The sequence below is a fragment of the Bos mutus genome, chromosome 1, assembly GCF_027580195.1.
Source record: "Bos mutus isolate GX-2022 chromosome 1, NWIPB_WYAK_1.1, whole genome shotgun sequence".
In the NCBI taxonomy this organism is placed as follows: Eukaryota; Metazoa; Chordata; class Mammalia; order Artiodactyla; family Bovidae; genus Bos; species Bos mutus.
In genome coordinates this window covers 28080061-28099208 of record NC_091617.1, presented here as the reverse complement: position 1 = coordinate 28099208, position 19148 = coordinate 28080061, and the positions used below count along the sequence as shown (strand labels likewise).

General features: G+C 34.0%; 1 protein-coding gene across 1 annotated transcript in view; it reads left to right on the top strand.

Annotated features, from left to right (window-relative positions):
* Positions 1-19148, top strand: part of GBE1 (1,4-alpha-glucan branching enzyme 1) — a 314187-nt gene that overhangs the window by 201171 nt on the left and 93868 nt on the right. Inside the window, exons 8-10 of the mRNA XM_070367825.1 lie at positions 8932-9047; positions 13032-13159; positions 17439-17537. Coding sequence (XP_070223926.1) covers positions 8932-9047; positions 13032-13159; positions 17439-17537 — 343 coding nt within the window. The remainder of the gene's footprint in view (positions 1-8931; positions 9048-13031; positions 13160-17438; positions 17538-19148) is intronic.

Here is a 19148-nt window from a genome sequence, read left to right as displayed (position 1 = left end):
AGAACTATGTATTAATTAGCAAGATTAGTACAAATTTGAAAACTGCTGAAGGAGATGTAGTTGAAATTAAAATATGATTAAATAGCAGCTTCCCATGAAGTTGTCTTCAATTTCCCACCTTCAGAACACACACTCACAGAGGCATGTACACACAGTTTCCTGAAGAGCTATTCGTAGGTGCTGTTCTTTTCCTTCTGCTTTATCTGTCCCCATGCAACTGGTATTTCCCAGCACATCATCTGCCCGGAGTGCTTGTCTACTTAGTGGTCGTTGTGCACTGCTGCACTGCAACTTTTTTAGTATTGTAAATATCCATAACTTTATATAGACTAAAAGAATACTTCTCCTGAATATTATCTTAAAATATTTGTTGTTTAAGGGGAATAGTCAAGGAAAATCGTCTTAGAGTCAGTAGAGTCTGTAAAATCATAATTATTTTGGAAATTATTTAGGAAAGAAAATTAATTCCCAGGTGCTTTATATTTGTTTATCTACAGACCTTGTTCTCCGTAGCTTGTATTCTTCTCCTTTACTTCTGATGCTGTTTATATGTACCTGTCTTTAATTTGCCTCAAGTCAGTCTTTTGAAATGAAGCTGGCTAAATATAAGTAAATAAACATTACATATCTAATTACAAATTTTAATAAGATGATGGAAAATTATCAAATCACGAATTTTTTTTCTACAATAGAACTATTATAATTACAGTTAATCTATGAGAAATCAGTCAGAAGGGAAAAACTAAAAAAGGAGAAATACTGATAGGTGAATAGTGTTTCCAAACTTTTACCATTAAAATAAGTTTTTAAAAGCTAATTATCAATTGTAGTTTAATATTTGTCAGTAATGTATATCTATCTATGTTTAAGTCACTGTCAGCTTTGATCTGAAGCAGTAATTATCTTCATTTTATATATAAGGTGGAATTTTTAATCTTGTTTGAAAAAGATGGATGTGTATTTGTATACCTATAATGACATATACCTATCTGTATATGTATATCTATCAATGACATATACCTATCTGTATATGTCCTTAGCTAACCTAGATAACCTATAGTGATTTGTTGTGTAAAAGAGCAGTGATTGTTCAGATGAAATATGTAAAAATTTCATGTAAGACCTCCCTTATGTTTCATTATAGGAAATGATTTAACTTGGCTTTCTGCTTTCTGGACCTTGAGTTGCTCAACTTTGGGGGGCCCTCCACTTTGATAAAGATGTTTCTAAATTTTCTCCAAATGTTAATAGTATATTTTATCTGCTCTAATGCTTTGAAAAATCACCTTTGCAATTTTTGTGAGAAGGCAGAGAAATATAAATCAATTTAAAAATAAGTAATATGAAAATTTATTAATTTCTTAATCATATTGTAATCATTATCATAGAGGATTGTTAGTTACTTTAGATTTATTTGTTTCCCTGTGTCAGACTGAAAAACTTTTACTTTCACTGAAGGTCCCTTACCATTCTGCTTCCCAGCCCCAAGCATGTACATACACACTTCCTGTAAACTGTACCTTTTTCTCATCTTACTTGAGCAGGCAACCAAGCTTGTTAAGAATATAAATTTAGAGAAAAAGGAGACTTGAAAATTCCTCAAGTTGAATTTTTTTTTTTTTAGTAAAAGTATAATTGGAATCATTTAGCATATAAAAGTAAAATATGCTATCCATTCCTACTTATTTCCTAGAGAATACCTGATTAGACTTATAGATAATATAAATGGAGTTAATTTTAATTCAGTATTTAATAAGCTAAGTACAATTTAGGCCTTAAGGGACAGAAACTGTTTTATTGTAATAATGAATTTAGATAACCAGGGCTCAGTGGATATAATATGATTAAACTGTATATTAATTTAAATAAAAGAAAGTTATATAAGTTGAAATAAAAAATGTGATATTGGAAAGAAAACTTCAAAACCATATTTTATAATAAAAACCAATGTTTTGAAATTTATATTATTACAGACTTTTAGTAGTTAATATTTTTATCTCATTAGAGTCATGTGCTTTTTGCTACCTAATGTTATTTAAAAGTAATATATACAGTAGCTATAATATAATTCTGTTTCTAAAGACCCAGATTCATTTTATTATATTGAATAGATATTATTATATTGTATTAGATATGAATAATCACTTTTTGTACTTTTTCATCTTTAAAAAAATTTCTCAATAAATTCCAGTTGACTGACAGTATAATTTGTTGACAAAGTAAAAAGCATTTTCCCTTTATTGGCTAATTTAATTAAAATTATAGTGACATTAAGTTTTAAAAAAAATTTAAATAGTGTAGATAGTAAGATATTACCCGCTTTCAGTGGTGACGTTTTAGAATATCTTCCTTTAAGAAAGTGTTATTTTCATTATGATTTGACTCTGTCCTTCTATTTGACATGCCATACCTTTTCTATAAAAGAATTAAAAACAACAACAACAACCGGAAAGTACTTTCTTTGTTCAAGGTCAGTCTGCAGCTTCAGTTGAAATACCCAGATCAAAACATGTAACTTTTGCTTCATGGTTTTATGATGTACTTTTTAAATAGCAATTCAGCTTCAAAGACTGTGTAATAGCTAAGAGGAATATATAATTTTTCTTCATTTTTTTAATATTTGGCCAAACTTAATAATGTCTCTTACTTGTTACTATACAATACTAGTACAATTAGTAGCATCTAGTGAAATAAGTTGCTGATTTTGAAAATCCTAGAAGTTACTCAGGACCAGAAATAAATACAACAGTCCACAAATGGTTTTGAATTAGAAAATGTAACTACATCTAATAAATGTTGTTACGACTGATTATACTTGCTTGCCAAGAAAATTTGACTATGTTTTATTTCATTATAAAGTTCATTTGCAAGATGTGAGACAATCAACAGTTTTGATTTTAGGGATATTTCCTAAAAATCTTAATATTAGAATTATCTGTGTGTGACAAAATTGTCTTAATAAATTCCCATTACTTGATTACAGGTTGAATATTTCAGACATCCACACCAGTTAGAATCCTGATTATTTTGATTGCCAGAAATCTGTAAATATATATATTATCCATTGATATATTCAGTTTCTATATCAGACACCTGTGATTTAAACAGTTTTAGTGGTTTATAATTTACACGAAAGTCAGCTGCATTTCATTTTTTGAAATTTTGGTTTTCTTTTTTTTTTGCTTCATAAAATACGTGAGTAAGCCAATCAATTGATCTTAGGTAGTATAGATGATATAGTGTTTGTTTCTAATTTATATGCTAATTGATTTAAGATAGAACTAAAATAGGTTACTTCTCAAATACATTCAAGCTGGCTTCTCAGTATGTATTTGTTAGCATACCCTTCTAAATTTTAACATCTAACTCCTCCAATTGTTTGGCAACTAGGCTATTTTGTGGTTTCTATGAATAGACTTTAAAGGCTTTGTGTCAATGGAATAATCTTAAAATCAAAGTCCTACCTTGTCTGCTATAACATACCAAGTAAAACAGTGTTCTTAAATTCTGCTTTAAATTTTTATGGGACTCTAATCAACTGGATATATCAACTGTGTTACAGGCTGTCTGATGACATTTTGAAGTAGAAAAAGTAAATTGCCTTTTTTATTGTACCCTTTGCCAGACATTTTCCTACTTTGACTCAAGGCAAACCATTCAATTGAGATGATTCAGTTCATTTATTACTGAAGAGCTCATTGAGTAATATTTGTAATTCAGTCATAATTTGGAATACATCATGGGCTCTTCTTCTCAGCCCCCTCAAAGAAGGAAAATGCAATTTATGGGTGCTGCATTTGAAATTTATGATAGTAGAAATAGTAATAGACATCTTTCAGAAATTTATATTTTCACTAATATATATTCCTTAAAGTTGTTCTGGTGTTCTATTTAAAAGGCAGATCTTAGATTCAGTGAACTATTTCATTCATGTATAAGCTTAATAAGTTCATCATTCATGTAACTTTTGGAAGGTAGGGTGCAAAACAGGAGTACCTCACATTGGACGTCCTTTATATTTAGATTTTTAACATATATATATAAGATTTCACTAGCCCCCTTTAAAATTGCTGAGAACTGAACTCTAATGAGCTTCCCTGGTAGACAGCATTTCACAAGTGTTGTGACAGTTTGTTGTTAGAGGAATTAAGTGTGATTCCATCAGGAGACAAGGACTCTTGGAAGCTTACATCTAGACTCCTCTGAACTTTGCCCCATACACCTTTCTCTTTGCCCATTATGCTTTTTATCCTTTCACTGTATGTATAAATCATAGCCATGAGCATGCCTATGTGCTAAGTCCCGTAGATCTTCCCAATGAATCACGAAATCTGGAGATTTGTCTGGAAGACTCCCAGCCTGGCTGTCCTCTTGTAATTTAACTTCAGTTACCTGGAATAGATATATTTTTATAATTAAATACATTGTCAACCTTAAGTTGGAAGTTTACATAGTGTAAGAAAAATGAAAAAGAAAGCTACATCTTTGTTGCAGTGATACTGTTACCTCTCTATAACCTGCTCTTTTTCAACTTTGATTTCTGGATCATGTCCATGCATTTACTCAGGTATATAGTTCTGGTTGGGAGAAGGCAATGGCACCCCACTCCAGTACTGTTGCCCGGAAAATCCCATGGATGGAGGAGCCTGGTAGGCTGAAGTCCATGGGGTCGCTAAGAGTCAGACACGACTGAGCGACTTCACTTTCACTTTTCACTTTCATGCATTGGAGGAGGAAATGGCAACCCACTCCAGTGTTCTTGCCTGGAGAATCCCATGGACGGAGAAGCCTGGTAGGCTGCAGTCCATGGGGTCGCACAGAGTCGGACACGACTGAAGCGACTTAGCAGCAGCAGCAGCAGCAGCATAGTTCTGGTTATCTGGGCTTCCCAGGTGACACTAGTGGTAATGAACCCACCTGCCAATGCAGGAGACTCAAGAGACACAGATTCAATCCCTGAATCGGGTCTGGGAGATCCCCTGGAATAGGAAATGGCAACCTGCTCTAGTTTTCTTGCCTGGAAAATACCATGGACAGAGGAGCCTGATGGCTACAGTCCATTGGGTCAGAAAGAGTCAGACATGGCTTAGCACCTGAACAAGAACATTTTAGAGCAATGTTTCATTATGCTGTGTGCTCAGTTATGTCCAACTCTTTGTGACCCCGTGGACCAGTAGCCCGCCAGGCTCCTCTGTCCTTGGGATTTTCCAGGCAAGAATACAAGAGTGGGTTGCCATTTCCTCCTCCAAGGGATCTTACTGACCCAGGGATTGAACCCATGTCTCCTGCATCTCCTGCATTGGAAGGCAGATTGTTTACCACTGGGCCATCCAGGAAGCCTTTTTAGAGAAATAGAGGTTAGTATTTTTTAAACTCATTTGAACTTTTCAATTAGATGTTCCATTTTCATTATTATTTCTTAATACCACAGGAAATTCTTTTTCTGTTTATTCATACCAAGAATCTGTCTACTCACATTGTTACAGCCAAGTATGTTAAACGCAGTTTTATAACTCCTTTTGGGACTTCCCTGGTGGTTCAGTGGCTTGGACTCTGAGTTCCCAATGCAGAGGGCATGAGTTTGATCCATGGTCAGGGAGATGGATTCCTGATTGGAAAAGACCCTGATGCTGGGAAAGATTGAAGGCAGAAGAAGGGGGCAGCAGAGGATGAGATGGTTAGATCGCATCACCAATTCAATCAACATGAATTTAAATAAACTCTGGGAGACAGTAAAGGACATGGAAACTTGGCATGCTGCAGTCCATGGAGTTGCAAAGAATCAGACATGAGTTAGTGACTAAACAACAACATCATAACACCGTTGGGACAGGAAGAGGGTAGATTAAATATTGTGGTAATAGGATTCAATAGGATATTTGGTAACTCTGCCTTTAATCAACTATGTGATATTGGGCAGGAACTTTTTTTAATTATTAAATTGACATCATCTTGTTTTGTACTTTGAATTGTAATATCATTGACTTTTTTACTTCTTTTATCTTTGTAGATATTAGGACACTATTTTCCCATTTCAGTGTGTCTACCTTGGAAACATTTTGTCCATGACATTTATGTTAGAAGTTGATAGAACATGTCCACCAGTCCAAGCTGGATTGATGTAAATGAATCATTAAGTTTGATATGAGAATGTGGTGTGATAAGACTGAAAGGATCCCAAAAGTACATATGCCATCTTTAGAAATTATTGTAAAGTTAAAAAAAAGAATAAAAAATAAAATAAATGCATACAATATGAGTCAAAAAAAGTAATTGCATATTTTATGAAAAAAATAAAAGCTGTAAACTAAAAAAAAAAAAAGAAAGAAATTCAAACTGAAAAATTTATAGCACAGTTGTCCCTCAAGACCTTCAGGGGATTGATTCCAGGAGCCCCAGCATATAGCAAAATCCACCAATGCTCAAGTCCCTTATATAAAATGGCATTATTGTTGTTCAGTTGCTCAGTCGTGTCCGAGTTTTTCCCACCCCATGCACTGCAGCATGCCAGATTTCCCTGTACTTCACTATCTTCTGGAGCTTGCTCAAACTTACATCCATTGAATTGGTGATGCCATCCAACCATCTCATCCTTTGTCGTCCCCTTCTCCTCCTGCCCTCAATCTTTCCCAGCATCAGGGTCTTTTCCAATAAGTCAGTTCTTCACATCAGGTGGCCAAAATATTGGAGTTTCAACCTCAGCGTCAGTCCTTCCAATGAATATTCAAAATTGATTTCTTTTATGATTGACTGGTTTGATCTCCTTGCAGTCTTCTCTATCACCTCAGTTCAAAAGCATCAGTTCTTCAGCACTCAGCCTTTTTATGGTTCAAGTCTCACATCCATACATGACTACTAGAAAAACCGTAGTTTTAATTATACGGCATATGGCATAGTACAAGGAATACAATGATCCCTCTTTAGCTAAGGATGCAAAATCTGAGATTATAGAGGGATGACTCTGTATTTATTAAAAAATATAAGTAGACCTATGCAGTTCAAACCTCTGTTGTTCAGGGGTTCCTATCCTCTGCAAGATAAACAAAACAGTAGTGCATGTCAGATCAGGCCCAGGGACAGTTTGTGATCTCTGCTTTACATATTCATATCTTCATAAATCTGCCCAAGAGATTTCCTATTTAAACAGATTTTGTTCCTACTCTGAGGTATTTTGAGCTAAAAGTAACTTTCAGTTTGCCTTTCAGAAGTAAAATATACATTACTAATCAAATGGACAAATTAGGAAAGTCTGTCCTTTTCAAAACATTGTTAAGAATGAGTTGTCAGTATGCACATTTATTCAAGACTTTTTTTCTGAAATTCTCATGGAGCACACTTGTTAAAAAAGTATAGATGTATACTTCCTTTCAATTTTTGCAGTGAACTCAAAACTGCTCCCTTGTAGTTCAACCTGTAAAGAATCCATCTGCAATGTGAGAGACATGGGTTCAATCCCTGGGTTAGGAAGATCCCCTGGTGAAGGGAAAGGCTATCCACTCCAGTATTCTGGCCTGGAGAATTCCATGGGCTGTATAGTCAATGGAGTCACAAAGAGTTGGACACAACTGAGTGACTTTCACTCCCAAAACTGCTCTGAAAGAAAAGGTTATTAATTAAAAAGTAAAAAATATAGATATTAGAAATTTCTATGTAAAATAGAGCAGTTTTGATCTGTTCATTTCTTTTTGTTAAACAGAAATTGTTTTTTTAAGCCTTAAATGAATATTCGTTTTACCTTCCCCATGGCTTAGCCAAACAATCTGGAATCTCCTGGCCTCTTTTTATACTAATTGGATTGTTTGGATTTCTGTTTTGTTTTTTTTTTTCCTCTTTTAACTTTGAGTAAGTTTTCAAAATTCAAAGTAACTTATCTAAAGCAGTTAATTACCAGAAATACTCATTTTACTGCAGAGTTTAGATTTACAATTCTGGAGTTGATTGTGATGACTTAATCTCCACTTAGGTCAGATTGCTTTTTAATATATGGAAGGTTAAAAAAAAATACATAAATTTCAAGTGGGTTAAGGAATTGTGTACACTCTTACTGCTTTGTCATTAAGCTAAATGAGGTATTAAAGTCTTAAAACCATAGTTATAATGAGATAGAGAACTCAACCATAACTATATGACTAAAAAAAAAATACTAATTGATGATGCCCTCTTTTCAATTGTCCGAAATAGACTTATTTCATGTGGCGTTTTTAATTGAGTTATAACTGTTCTTTGTTTTTCTTTCTGTTTTTATGGGTATAAGACTCTTTAACTTGTAGAACTTTTTACTTTATTAAACATCTATTCTCTAGTAATTTAGGTCTCTCTCTTTTACCCTCAGAAAGCAGGTCTAGTAAGTGTAGTAGTGCTTATCATAAGGTTGATTTCAGGAGTCTTTTTTTTAATTTTTATTCTAAACTGTATCTGTTTGAAACTGTAGAATAAGGAAACATTTTAAGCAAACACTGAAGGTTGAAGGTAGTTTTCTACTGATAATGAAATTATGTTTTCTAAAAGAAGAATATATGTAACTGTGGTTATTTTACATGAAAAATCTTGATGAAAATTCAGAAATAAGTAATGGATTTTTGGAGGTAACCATTACTATGTAGTGGTCACTGTATGCTTGCTGAGGATGGAACACTGAGCAAGACAGTGTTCCTGCACTTTGGACCGGACTGGTCCATTGTTTCTTAGTTTTTCTCAGACGTTGAGTGATTTTTTTAGTTAAAGAAATTTAACAGATTTTCCTTTTAGAATGAATTTCATCAAACACATGAGGTAAATGTTAGTTTTCTGGTGTTTATATGGTATATTTCTTTGAACATCATGACTCCTAAGATAGTAATTTTGATTTTAATTATTATTCTTAGCAAAGGATGTATAACAAGGAAAATGCTCTATACATTATGCCTAAATTGTATTTATCTGTTTTTTTAGCTGGGAAGTTTTAAGATTTCTTCTGTCAAACATAAGATGGTGGTTGGAAGAGTATGGCTTTGATGGATTTCGTTTTGACGGTGTTACATCAATGCTCTATCATCACCATGGAATAGGTAGGTAAACTGATACATTCCAGACGTAACTAAGGATTTTATTTTATATTTGTACTGGAAGATTATAACCAGGCTTAGGATTCAGTTACATTGCTACAATGACCATTATTGTTGGTTTGATTTTTATTAGTTCTTTTATGTCTCTAATCACTTCTGATCCCTTTTTGGCAGGAAGTCAGGTATAAATACTTTTTATAATAAATAAAGGGTAATGATTTTCTTTGAAATATTTCTACTTAATATGCTATCCTTAATATGTGGCATTCTTTAAAAAAAATTTTTTAAGGATATAATTATACCAGTCTCAGGCTGTGAAAATGACAGCAATTGTAATGAAAAATAAATAACAAATTAATAAATGAGAACATTTGTTAATGTATGGGTTCATTTGCATATTAAATATTGAAGATAAATGTATACATTTTAAATATAAATGTGCTCAGTTAAAATTATACTGACAGGTAAAAAAACTTGTTTCAAAAGAGGACACATATATAATATGATTACTTTTATGTATCATGCTTGTAGTGACAAAATAAATAGAGTAAGTCAGTCGTCATCAAGGGTTAAGGACCATGGTGAAAAGGCAGGAGGAAGGTGGATCTCATTATAAAAGGATATCAGGTGAGCTACCTGTGATGTAATTTTATATCCTGGCTGTATAATGCCAGTACCTTGGCTGGGATATTACACCATGGATGTTCATATGTTCCCATTGAAAATGCCATTACACCATGGCGTTTCAAATATTGGGAAAACAAGTAAAGTCTACATAGGATCAGTTCAGTTCAGTTCAGTTCAATAGCTCAGTCATGTCCAACTCTTTGCGACCTCATGAATCGCAGCACACCAGGCCTCCCTGTCCATCACCAACTGCTGGAGTTCACTCAAACTCATGTGTGTCGAGTTGGTGATGACATCCAGCCATCTCATCCTCTGTCGTCCCCCTTCTCCTCCTGCCCCCAATCCCTCCCAGCATCAGATTCTTTTCCAATGAGTCAACTCTTCGCATGAGGTGGCCAAAGTATTGGAGTTTCAGCCTCAGCATCATTCCTTCCAATGAACACCCAGGACTGGTCTCCTTTGGGATGGACTGGTTGGATCTCCTTGCAGTCCAAGGGACTCTCAAGAGTCTTCTCCAGCACCAAGTTCAAAAGCATCAATTCCTTGGAGCTCAGCTTTCTTCACAGTCCAACTCTCACATCCATACATGACCACTGGAAAAACCATAGCCTTGACTAGACGGACCTTTGTTGGCAAAATAATGTCTCTGCTTTTGCATATGCTACCTAGGTTGGTCATAACTTTCCTTCCAAGGAATAAGCATCTTTTAATTTCATGGCTGCAGTCACCATCTGCAGTGATTTTGGAGCACTGTATGTTATTTCATATAACTGTGGCTTCCCAGGTGGCTTGAATAACCTGCCAATACAAGTTCCATCTCTGTATTGGGAAGATCCCCTGGAGGAGAAAATAGCAACCCACTCCAGTATTCTTACCTGAAGCATCCCACGGACAGAGGAGCCTGGCGGGCTACAGTCCATGTGTTTGCAGAGTCAATGTGCTGAGCAAGTACACACAAACAATCTACAGTTATCTCAAAATCAAAAGTTTAATTAGATCTTTTAAAAATCCTCTTTATATCAGAACAAAGTGACTCAAAGTATGTATATGAAAATGTTAATTAGTACAAGTATATGAAAGTATATAGCATAAGTATATGAAATAGTTATTTAACTATTATCTCACTTAACTCTGTAAACTGCCTTCAGAAAGACTCTTGGGTGGTATAAAAATAATGCTTGTGTAGATATCTCATTTTAATTTCTTCTGCATTAAAACTTTGTTGTAGGAAATACATTGTGTTTATAAGATCTACTCAAATATTTTTTACAACCTTCTGAAGTGCGGTAGGCCTTGTCTGTTTGGCTAAAACCTCAGAAAAACAGGGACATGTGTTTTAAATAAAAATATGTATCTATATTCACCCGGGGGCTTCCCAGGTGGCTCAGGGTAAAGAATCAGCCTGCCAAACAAGAGACTTGGATTCAATCCATGGATTGGGAATATCCCCTGGAGAAGGAAATGGCAACCTACTCTTGCCTGGGAAATCCCATGGACTGAGGAGTTGGCAGGCACCAGTCCATGGGGTCACAAAGAGTCAGACATGACTTAGTGACTAAACAATAACAACAATTTGCGGACAACAATCAATCCATGATAGAGACTTTAGAAATCAAAACGTAACTGCCAAGAAAAGCTGCTACAGTCAAAATCTGCTGTTATCTGCTCTTATTCATGGTGCTACCTACTCTTCTCTCCATGAAACATTTCTAGGGAGCAAGTTGAATCTGTAAAACATGACAGATATCAGTGATACCTTCCACTGTGGAGAGAAGCTGACTTTGGAGATGAAAAAGGCAATCATGATAAAATTCAAGAAAGATCTTTTCCTAGATTAAAGCATCTACATGCCTGCCCCTTCAGAACCTTCCTCTGCTGAGAGCTAGGTGTTTTCCAAAGAATTGTGGAGTTGGGAAAATGAGCTGAAATCTATGGATATGGTATATGCTTCTTATGGTCAGAGAGCTCAAAAAATGGAAAGAAAAACATTGAATTATTTAGCGTGTTTCCCAACTTTGAGATGAAGATGAAAATAAAAATTGAAACTGCAAAAAATTATATAATATAGCAGAAGAAATCTGAGATGACACTATTAACATAGACACAGAGTGTTTAATTTATAAAATTCTGTGATAAAGAAAACTTCATCCAGTAATATCTTGAAGAAAAAGTAATTTACCTGCATAAATGAAAAAAAAAAAAAAAAAAGGCTGAGCTCATACTATTCCATTGCCACAGCAGTGTCTGCAAAATTCTTAAGGATAGAAACTGTCATTTGAGAATTGGATATTTGAATTGCCATTGTAAGATACATTTGAAAGAAATTGAAGAGTCCACGTAAAAATATCCTTCAATGATAGAATCGAGCAAACTGAAAAAAAGGAGTTAAAATAAAAGAACTTATAAGAAATCAGCGGGGAAAAAGGCAGGCATTCAGCACTAAGTAGACTTAATTAAAAATAATAGTAAACAGCTGAAAGAATAGAAAGTTAATAGTATAATACCAGTAAGTGAAATATACTATAAGCAATCAAAATCAGGAGATGGGGCAAGAGGTAGAAAGAAGTTGAGGGATATTAAACTGTTTTTGTCATCATAGGAAATCCATACTCCATAAATTCTAGCCATATTTAAAATAATGTAAATATTTTGTCTCAATTTTATGATGGTTTTCCTATTTGCTTGCCTTCAGAGGGATCAAATACGAGCTATCTAATATTAAGATCTCAGTGTGACCAAAAAAGTTATCTAAAAATTAAAATTTATAAATCTCTGGTATTTTATTTTGTGCTGGACAATTCAGTTCAAATTAACTTAAAATTTTAAATCACAGAGATTTTGTTTGCTTTTGTAAAACAAAAGTTGAATTGTAGGATTGTCTGAACTTTGAATGTAGTTATCTGGTACTTTTTAAGTTAGATCATATAGTTACTAATAGCATTATATGGGGAGAAGGCAATGACACCCCACTCCAGTACTCTTGCCTGGGAAATCCCATGGATGGAGGAGCCTGGTAGGCTACAGTCCATTGGGGTCGCTAAGAGTCGGACATGACTGAGCGACTTACCTTTCACTTTTCACTTTCATGCATTGGAGAAGGAAATGGCAACCCACTCCAGTGTTCTTGCCTGCAGAATCCCAGGGACGGGGGAGCCTGGTGGGCTGCCGTCTATGGGGTCGCAGAGTTGGACACGACTGACGCGACTTAGCAGCAGCAGCATTATATGGTATCAAGGTCCATTACACTTTGCTCTGATAACAAAACTGATATAAACCAACTAATTGTGGGGGGTGGCATTTGTACAGAGTTAAGACTTGCATACTAACATAATGCATCCATATTGATTTTCTGTTTTCCAGGTGAGAATTTTTCAGGTGATTACCATGAGTATTTTGGACTACAAGTAGATGAAGATGCTTTGACTTACATCATGTTGGCAAATCATTTGGTTCACACACTGTATCCAGATTCTATAACAATAGCTGAGGTAATAATGATCTCTACCCCCTGACCCCCTTTAAGATAGAACATTTTGTTGACATACAATATTTGAATAATCTCTATGTTGTCAATGATTGCATAAGTGAAATTATACCCTGACTATAGTGCAGCTACCTTGTCTGTGTGGCACATTATTCAGAATTCACTGTTTTCCTATTATGAGATAATGTTCCCTAATTACTTGTCATTATTCCATTGTTAAAAAAGAAAATGCCAGTCGTTACAAAGTAAAATATCCTAATCAGTGGACAAGTCCTTTTGCTATGAGACCTTCAGCACAGAAAAAGAATTGAATATTAATATGTGTCTGTCTATTTAATTTTTTTTTTCCTGGCTTAATCATCAGAGATGGCATGGTTCACTGCCTGTGAGCTTCTCTGAAACCTCTCTTGTTCTGATGCGATTACCTTTCTTGTTTACGTTATTGCTCTCGGATTGCCAAATGTTCACTAGTTATTCATGATTACTGAAGGTTCATGATTAACTGTCCCAAAGCTGCACTGTAATGATATAATTCGGTATATGCATAATTGACAATTCCCCTCTTGGTGATAAATTTGATAAATTAAGAAGTTTGTTAAATGCTTATGCTAATTTAGATTTAGTACTAAAATCCCTTTGGTTTTGAGTCCTCTAACTAGGAATTATTATTAAAATTGAATTTCATGTTAAAACTGTTCTATACAAAATATAGAGGTTGGCATATAAAAATAGTAAGACTATCTTTGAAAGAGTCAGAGTTAAGAAGTATTTTCATGTTGGCATTTAGTTCATTGAAATGAAATGTAGTCGTGATGGTCTCTTATTATTTATTATTTGTATATTTATTTAATATTTGTATAGTAGTATTTATTATTTGTATAGTCTTTCTTCTTGCATCATTTCTCAAAACTCAAAATCTCAAATTACTGATATGATTTCCTTGTTTATCTCTGGATTGAGAACAGCTACTCTAGGCCTTTTGCCTTCTAAATATCTTCTAGGATAGAGCAATGAATCCTAAATTCCTGGAGTAAATTTTCATATAAAATTTTTTTAAAAGTCCACAATTACAATGTCATCTTGATATCCTGTATTGTTTCACAGTCTCATCTTACCTGTATTTAGTCATAACTTATAAGTCTTTCCAATGTTTGTGCTAATACTTTTTGTGCTGAATATTTTTAATGTACTTCAGAAGAAATCTTAAACTTTTATTTTATACTTTATATATTTTACTTTTTATCTGTCAAACATAAAAAAGTTATTTAGCTATTTATAAAAGTTAATTATATTTATGGCAATTTGAAGCAGAGACATTATGGATGACAAATTACTATAAACAATTAATGACAGTGCACATCAAAAGCAGGTACTGAAGAAAAAGAAGCAATTATTTAATACATGAAACTGAAAATTGTTACATTGATCTTTCCGTTCATTTCAAGTAAAATAGTTTCATCATCTAGGGAGCTTTTGTCTGATTATTCGTGTTTCTACCAATGAAACTTTGAGACTTTAGCCTACTTTGTATTACTTGGCTTTAGATTTTTTTAAAACAAGATGTGTCTTCAATTTATTCTACTTAAATTGAAAACTACTTCAATTTCAATACATCACTTTTCTGTCTAGTGGGAGTCTATTCAAGAAGTGGAATTGATCCTCATGAACTTTTTTTTTTAAGAGGGGAATGTGGTGTAACGAATAAGTAATGCAATGTTATATACAGTCCTGTATATTGAATTTAGTTATAATGATAGTTATTAAAATTGAAGGCTTTTTTCTGGAATATGTCTACCTTTATACGTGGTTATATTTGCTGTTCTAATGAAAAATATTTTTTGATGACTGAAGCTTTCTCCCCCTCTGGAATAGTCATAAGTGATCTTTAGATTGAAGAATTAAAGCTATTTTAACTTCATTGGAAGCATATATGACCACTTGAATATCCTTTTGTTATCAACTTCTTTATATTTAAGTATATTTATTTTCATGACCATTACATTTTCTCATTTTCTTCTTTTAAGATTTTAAAAGAGTAGTTCTTAACTCTCCACTTTCAAATAGGAGCTACAAATACCTCATATGCATTAATGGGGCAGCCTTCTAGGAGTCAGATTTAGGAGTTAAGACTTATTGGTCTCCAGATATTTTTCTTAGCAGATTCTATTTCTTATAAGCTATTTTCTAAAACTACCTATAGACCAAATATAGAAAGCACCTTAATGTTTCCTTGAGAAAAAATTATCTTGATCCTTAATGCCATCTTATTACTTGTCTCATGAAAACTCTGGGTCTTCTAAAAACTTTTCCAGGAAGCTACTGTATATGTATTTCCAGTGTCTAACACAGGTGCCTGATACTTAACACATATGTAGCCAGCGTTAATAAGGAGTTGAACTGAATACCTATCATAACTGTGAAAATGTGACATAAAATGATTTATCTGTTAACGTTCATCCTTTTTCACTTTTTTGATTCATCTTTTTCCACTTTTATAAACTTATAAAAAAGTATGTAGAATAAGATATTATTGATGAATATTTTCTTATGGCTATATTCCACCATGTACTATCTCTTGTTGTACCTCTCTTCCATTAGTAAACCATGAACACGTTATTTTGGAAATCCAGAGAGGTCATATGTTTGTTTTTCTATAGCTTTTCTGTGGGAAGTGTTTGAAGATGGTATTGTGGAAGAAGCAATTAAGTCTCAGAGAGCTCAGAGTGTGTGATAGTCTTTCGTAGGAAGTAAGGATAATGATCCAAGGGAGAATTTGGGTAATGACACACACAGAAAAGCTGTCAGAAGCACAGGGAAGAGTGATTATTTCAAAGGGGATGATATATTGAATATTTGAAATGAAACAGTAGAAATAATGATGGAGAGATGTAGGTTTTTTTCCCCCACACTTGCTGTGTACTTCTGTTAACAATTATGACGACTCCATAACACTGTCATTTCATGATTGTGTGTGTTTGTGTGCACACATGTTTATTTAGGTTCTAGTTCTTGAATCCTGCAGGTCAAGTATTATGTCTTATTTACTATCAAAGCCTTGGCAGCACCTTCATGAATCCACTCAGTCAATAGTTATTGAGTTCCTGCTTTGTGCCAAGTGCTCTTCTACTGTTCTAGATTCTTGGCATATGTCAGTGAGCAACAACAACAACAAAAGTCCTACCCCAGGTGTCTTAAATTCTAACAGTTAGTGAGGAAGCAGATAATCAAATAAAAAATTATATTGTCAGTGCTTACAGTATAGTCATTGAATTGTATCCTAAACTGAAGAATTTAAGTTTTCTATTGTTGACTCTTGCAAGCTATTCACAGGCAATGATAGGAGCAGACCATTCAGCAGCAGTTAGTGTAAAGAGAGGCTGGAGATGGGAGTTCCACTTATGTGTGGAAACATAGTGGTCAGAGTAAGTAGTTAGGTGGCTTAAATAAGATAGTGTCTATAGAAATAAGGCAAAAGAAAATAATTTATTTGAAAGATATTGTGGAGTTAGAATTGCTAGTACTTATACCATATTTTACCACCATTGTTACACTAATATATTTTCTTGCATCTGGGTCCTTTCATCATTTTCTTTTTACTTATCTGTTTGACCATATGTTTATTTGATTACCGATAGTCTAGTGGTAGCATGACTGTAAGAAGACCCTGTCAAAAGGTTGGATGTCTGAGTCCCAGCTCTATCCTTGAGAAACATGTCTTTAGCGAGCCCTTCACCTCAATAAGCCTCGATTTCTGTATCTTTTAAATGAAGAGGATCCACTAGATAACCTCAATGACCCTTTCCAAGTGTAACTGACTCTCGTGAAAGCCATCTTACTGCTTTGCTAACTCTATTTCTATTTCATCAAAAGCTAAGTGCTCACAAAATACATTCTCTGCCACTGCTGTATACACAGAAGAATAACAGATATACAGCACATGTATTTTTATGATTGATGAAAGCAGTAGCTAATATGTATTCAAAAATTAGTGTAAGAAACTGTGTTTCAGCAATAACACTTTTACTAATTTGTGTTCTCTATGTGCAACTAAGGAAAAGAGATAAAAAGTTGTCCTGCAATGAAAAGCACGACACAAAATCTTATTGGGAAATGAGATATGCTATCACAATGCTATCTACTTTTACAATTATGCTACCAAAATACTCCAAGAGTATATACCCCCATTTATTATTTGTATTTATTGGCCTGGATTTACTGTCACAAGAATATTTGGTAAAAATTTGATCAATATGAAGTGATAATGCTGATGCTCTTTATTTTAGGATGTATCCGGAATGCCAGCTCTGTGTTCTCCAATTTCCCAGGGAGGGGGTGGTTTTGACTATCGATTGGCTATGGCAATTCCAGATAAATGGATCCAGGTAGGGTTTAATGTAAATATTTTTTTCCCTGTGGATACTATGTCTTATGTTGGTGTATTTATTATTTCTTTGATTTATTTCTTAGTTGTGATATTTTAACTGAAGTATTAAATTCTCTCATTAGTGTGTTGATTCTTGTGCCATTTAATAAGATGCCTCTCAAACTTCTAAAAGTTCTAATTTAAAGTATTCACACTTGCATTATGCAGGCATGGGGAAGATATGATTGATATAATGTTAGCTATGTAAATGGAATTTTGCATTATCAGTGCAATTATATGAAACTCTGGCGTTCTATATTTAAAACACATTAAACTTCATCAAAGCATCCATTTCTGCCTGCAAATCATCAATTAATGTAGAAGTCACTCCTTAATTCCCAGTACTTATTTCTTAGTATGGTTTTTTACTCAACAGATGTGGATTTATCCATTCCTTCATTGGATATTTAAAAGTCCTTACCATGTGTCTGGTACTAGGAATGAATAATTGTATATGACACCTTGCATATAATTTCTAATATACTTTTATTAAATTTAATAACAATTCAAGTAGCTTGGATTATATTTTGTTTCATTTATTTTTGTCTAAATGACCAAAGTTGTTATAGCCATAAGTGATCTTTAGATAAGATTATCTTTAGATAACCTAAAATAAGACTTAGATTTGATATAAAACACTCTTGAGTGGCAAAGTCTGAGTCACAGGCTGAGTATTTATAAGAAGTCAGATATGTATCAAATAATCATTGCTCTCTGATAAAGCCCTTTAGTACAGACATGAACTGGTGCCATGATATCACAGTGGCAGAAGAGCTTAACTTTGAATAGAAAAACCATGAAGCCTATTCTGAAGGAAGTGGTTATTGTAATCATCTCATGTCTCTTCTGTGTCCACAGGCAATTTGGGCAGTGCACAACTGTGACATTAAAACTCTACCAGCACAACTTCTGCTTTTCCATCTATCAATTTCTTAATCATTGTCAGGTCAAAAAAATAAGTGTTTTACAAATCTGATCAAAGTTAGAAACCAAAGAGACTTTACTAGCTGGGAAAGTTGCTTTGTATTTGTTATTAAAAAAAAAAGAATGTTGTGATCTTCAAGTTTCTTACCTTGGTTTAGGCTCTTTGTCCACCCACCGTCTTTTACGATTTCTAATCTTCCACAAAGGTGTTTTCCCCCTTGCAAGTGCCACATCTTGCTTTTTTAACATCCTACTGAAAAGCCTTCATCAGGCTTTCAGCAGATTCAAGGATATTTAAAGGTGTACATCAACCTATAATTATTTCAATCAATCATAGCTCAGAGCAGGCTATTTCCTCCTCTGAGTAATAATGGCAGTTTTCTTTTCTTTTTTTTTTGTTTTTAATATTTAACTTACTAAACACTTTAGTACTTTGTATACTCAAGATACTGTACTAGGCAGTACATTATACAAATAGAAGAAAAAAAATGTATTGTTCTCCGTTTGGATTTCTGTGGAGTTAAACAGGTGGTAAATTGGTAAAGAATTTGTCTGCCATCACAGAAGACACCAGAGATATAGGTTCAATCCCTTGGTCAGGAAGACCCCCTGGAGAAGGAAGTGGCAACCTATTCCAGTATTCTTG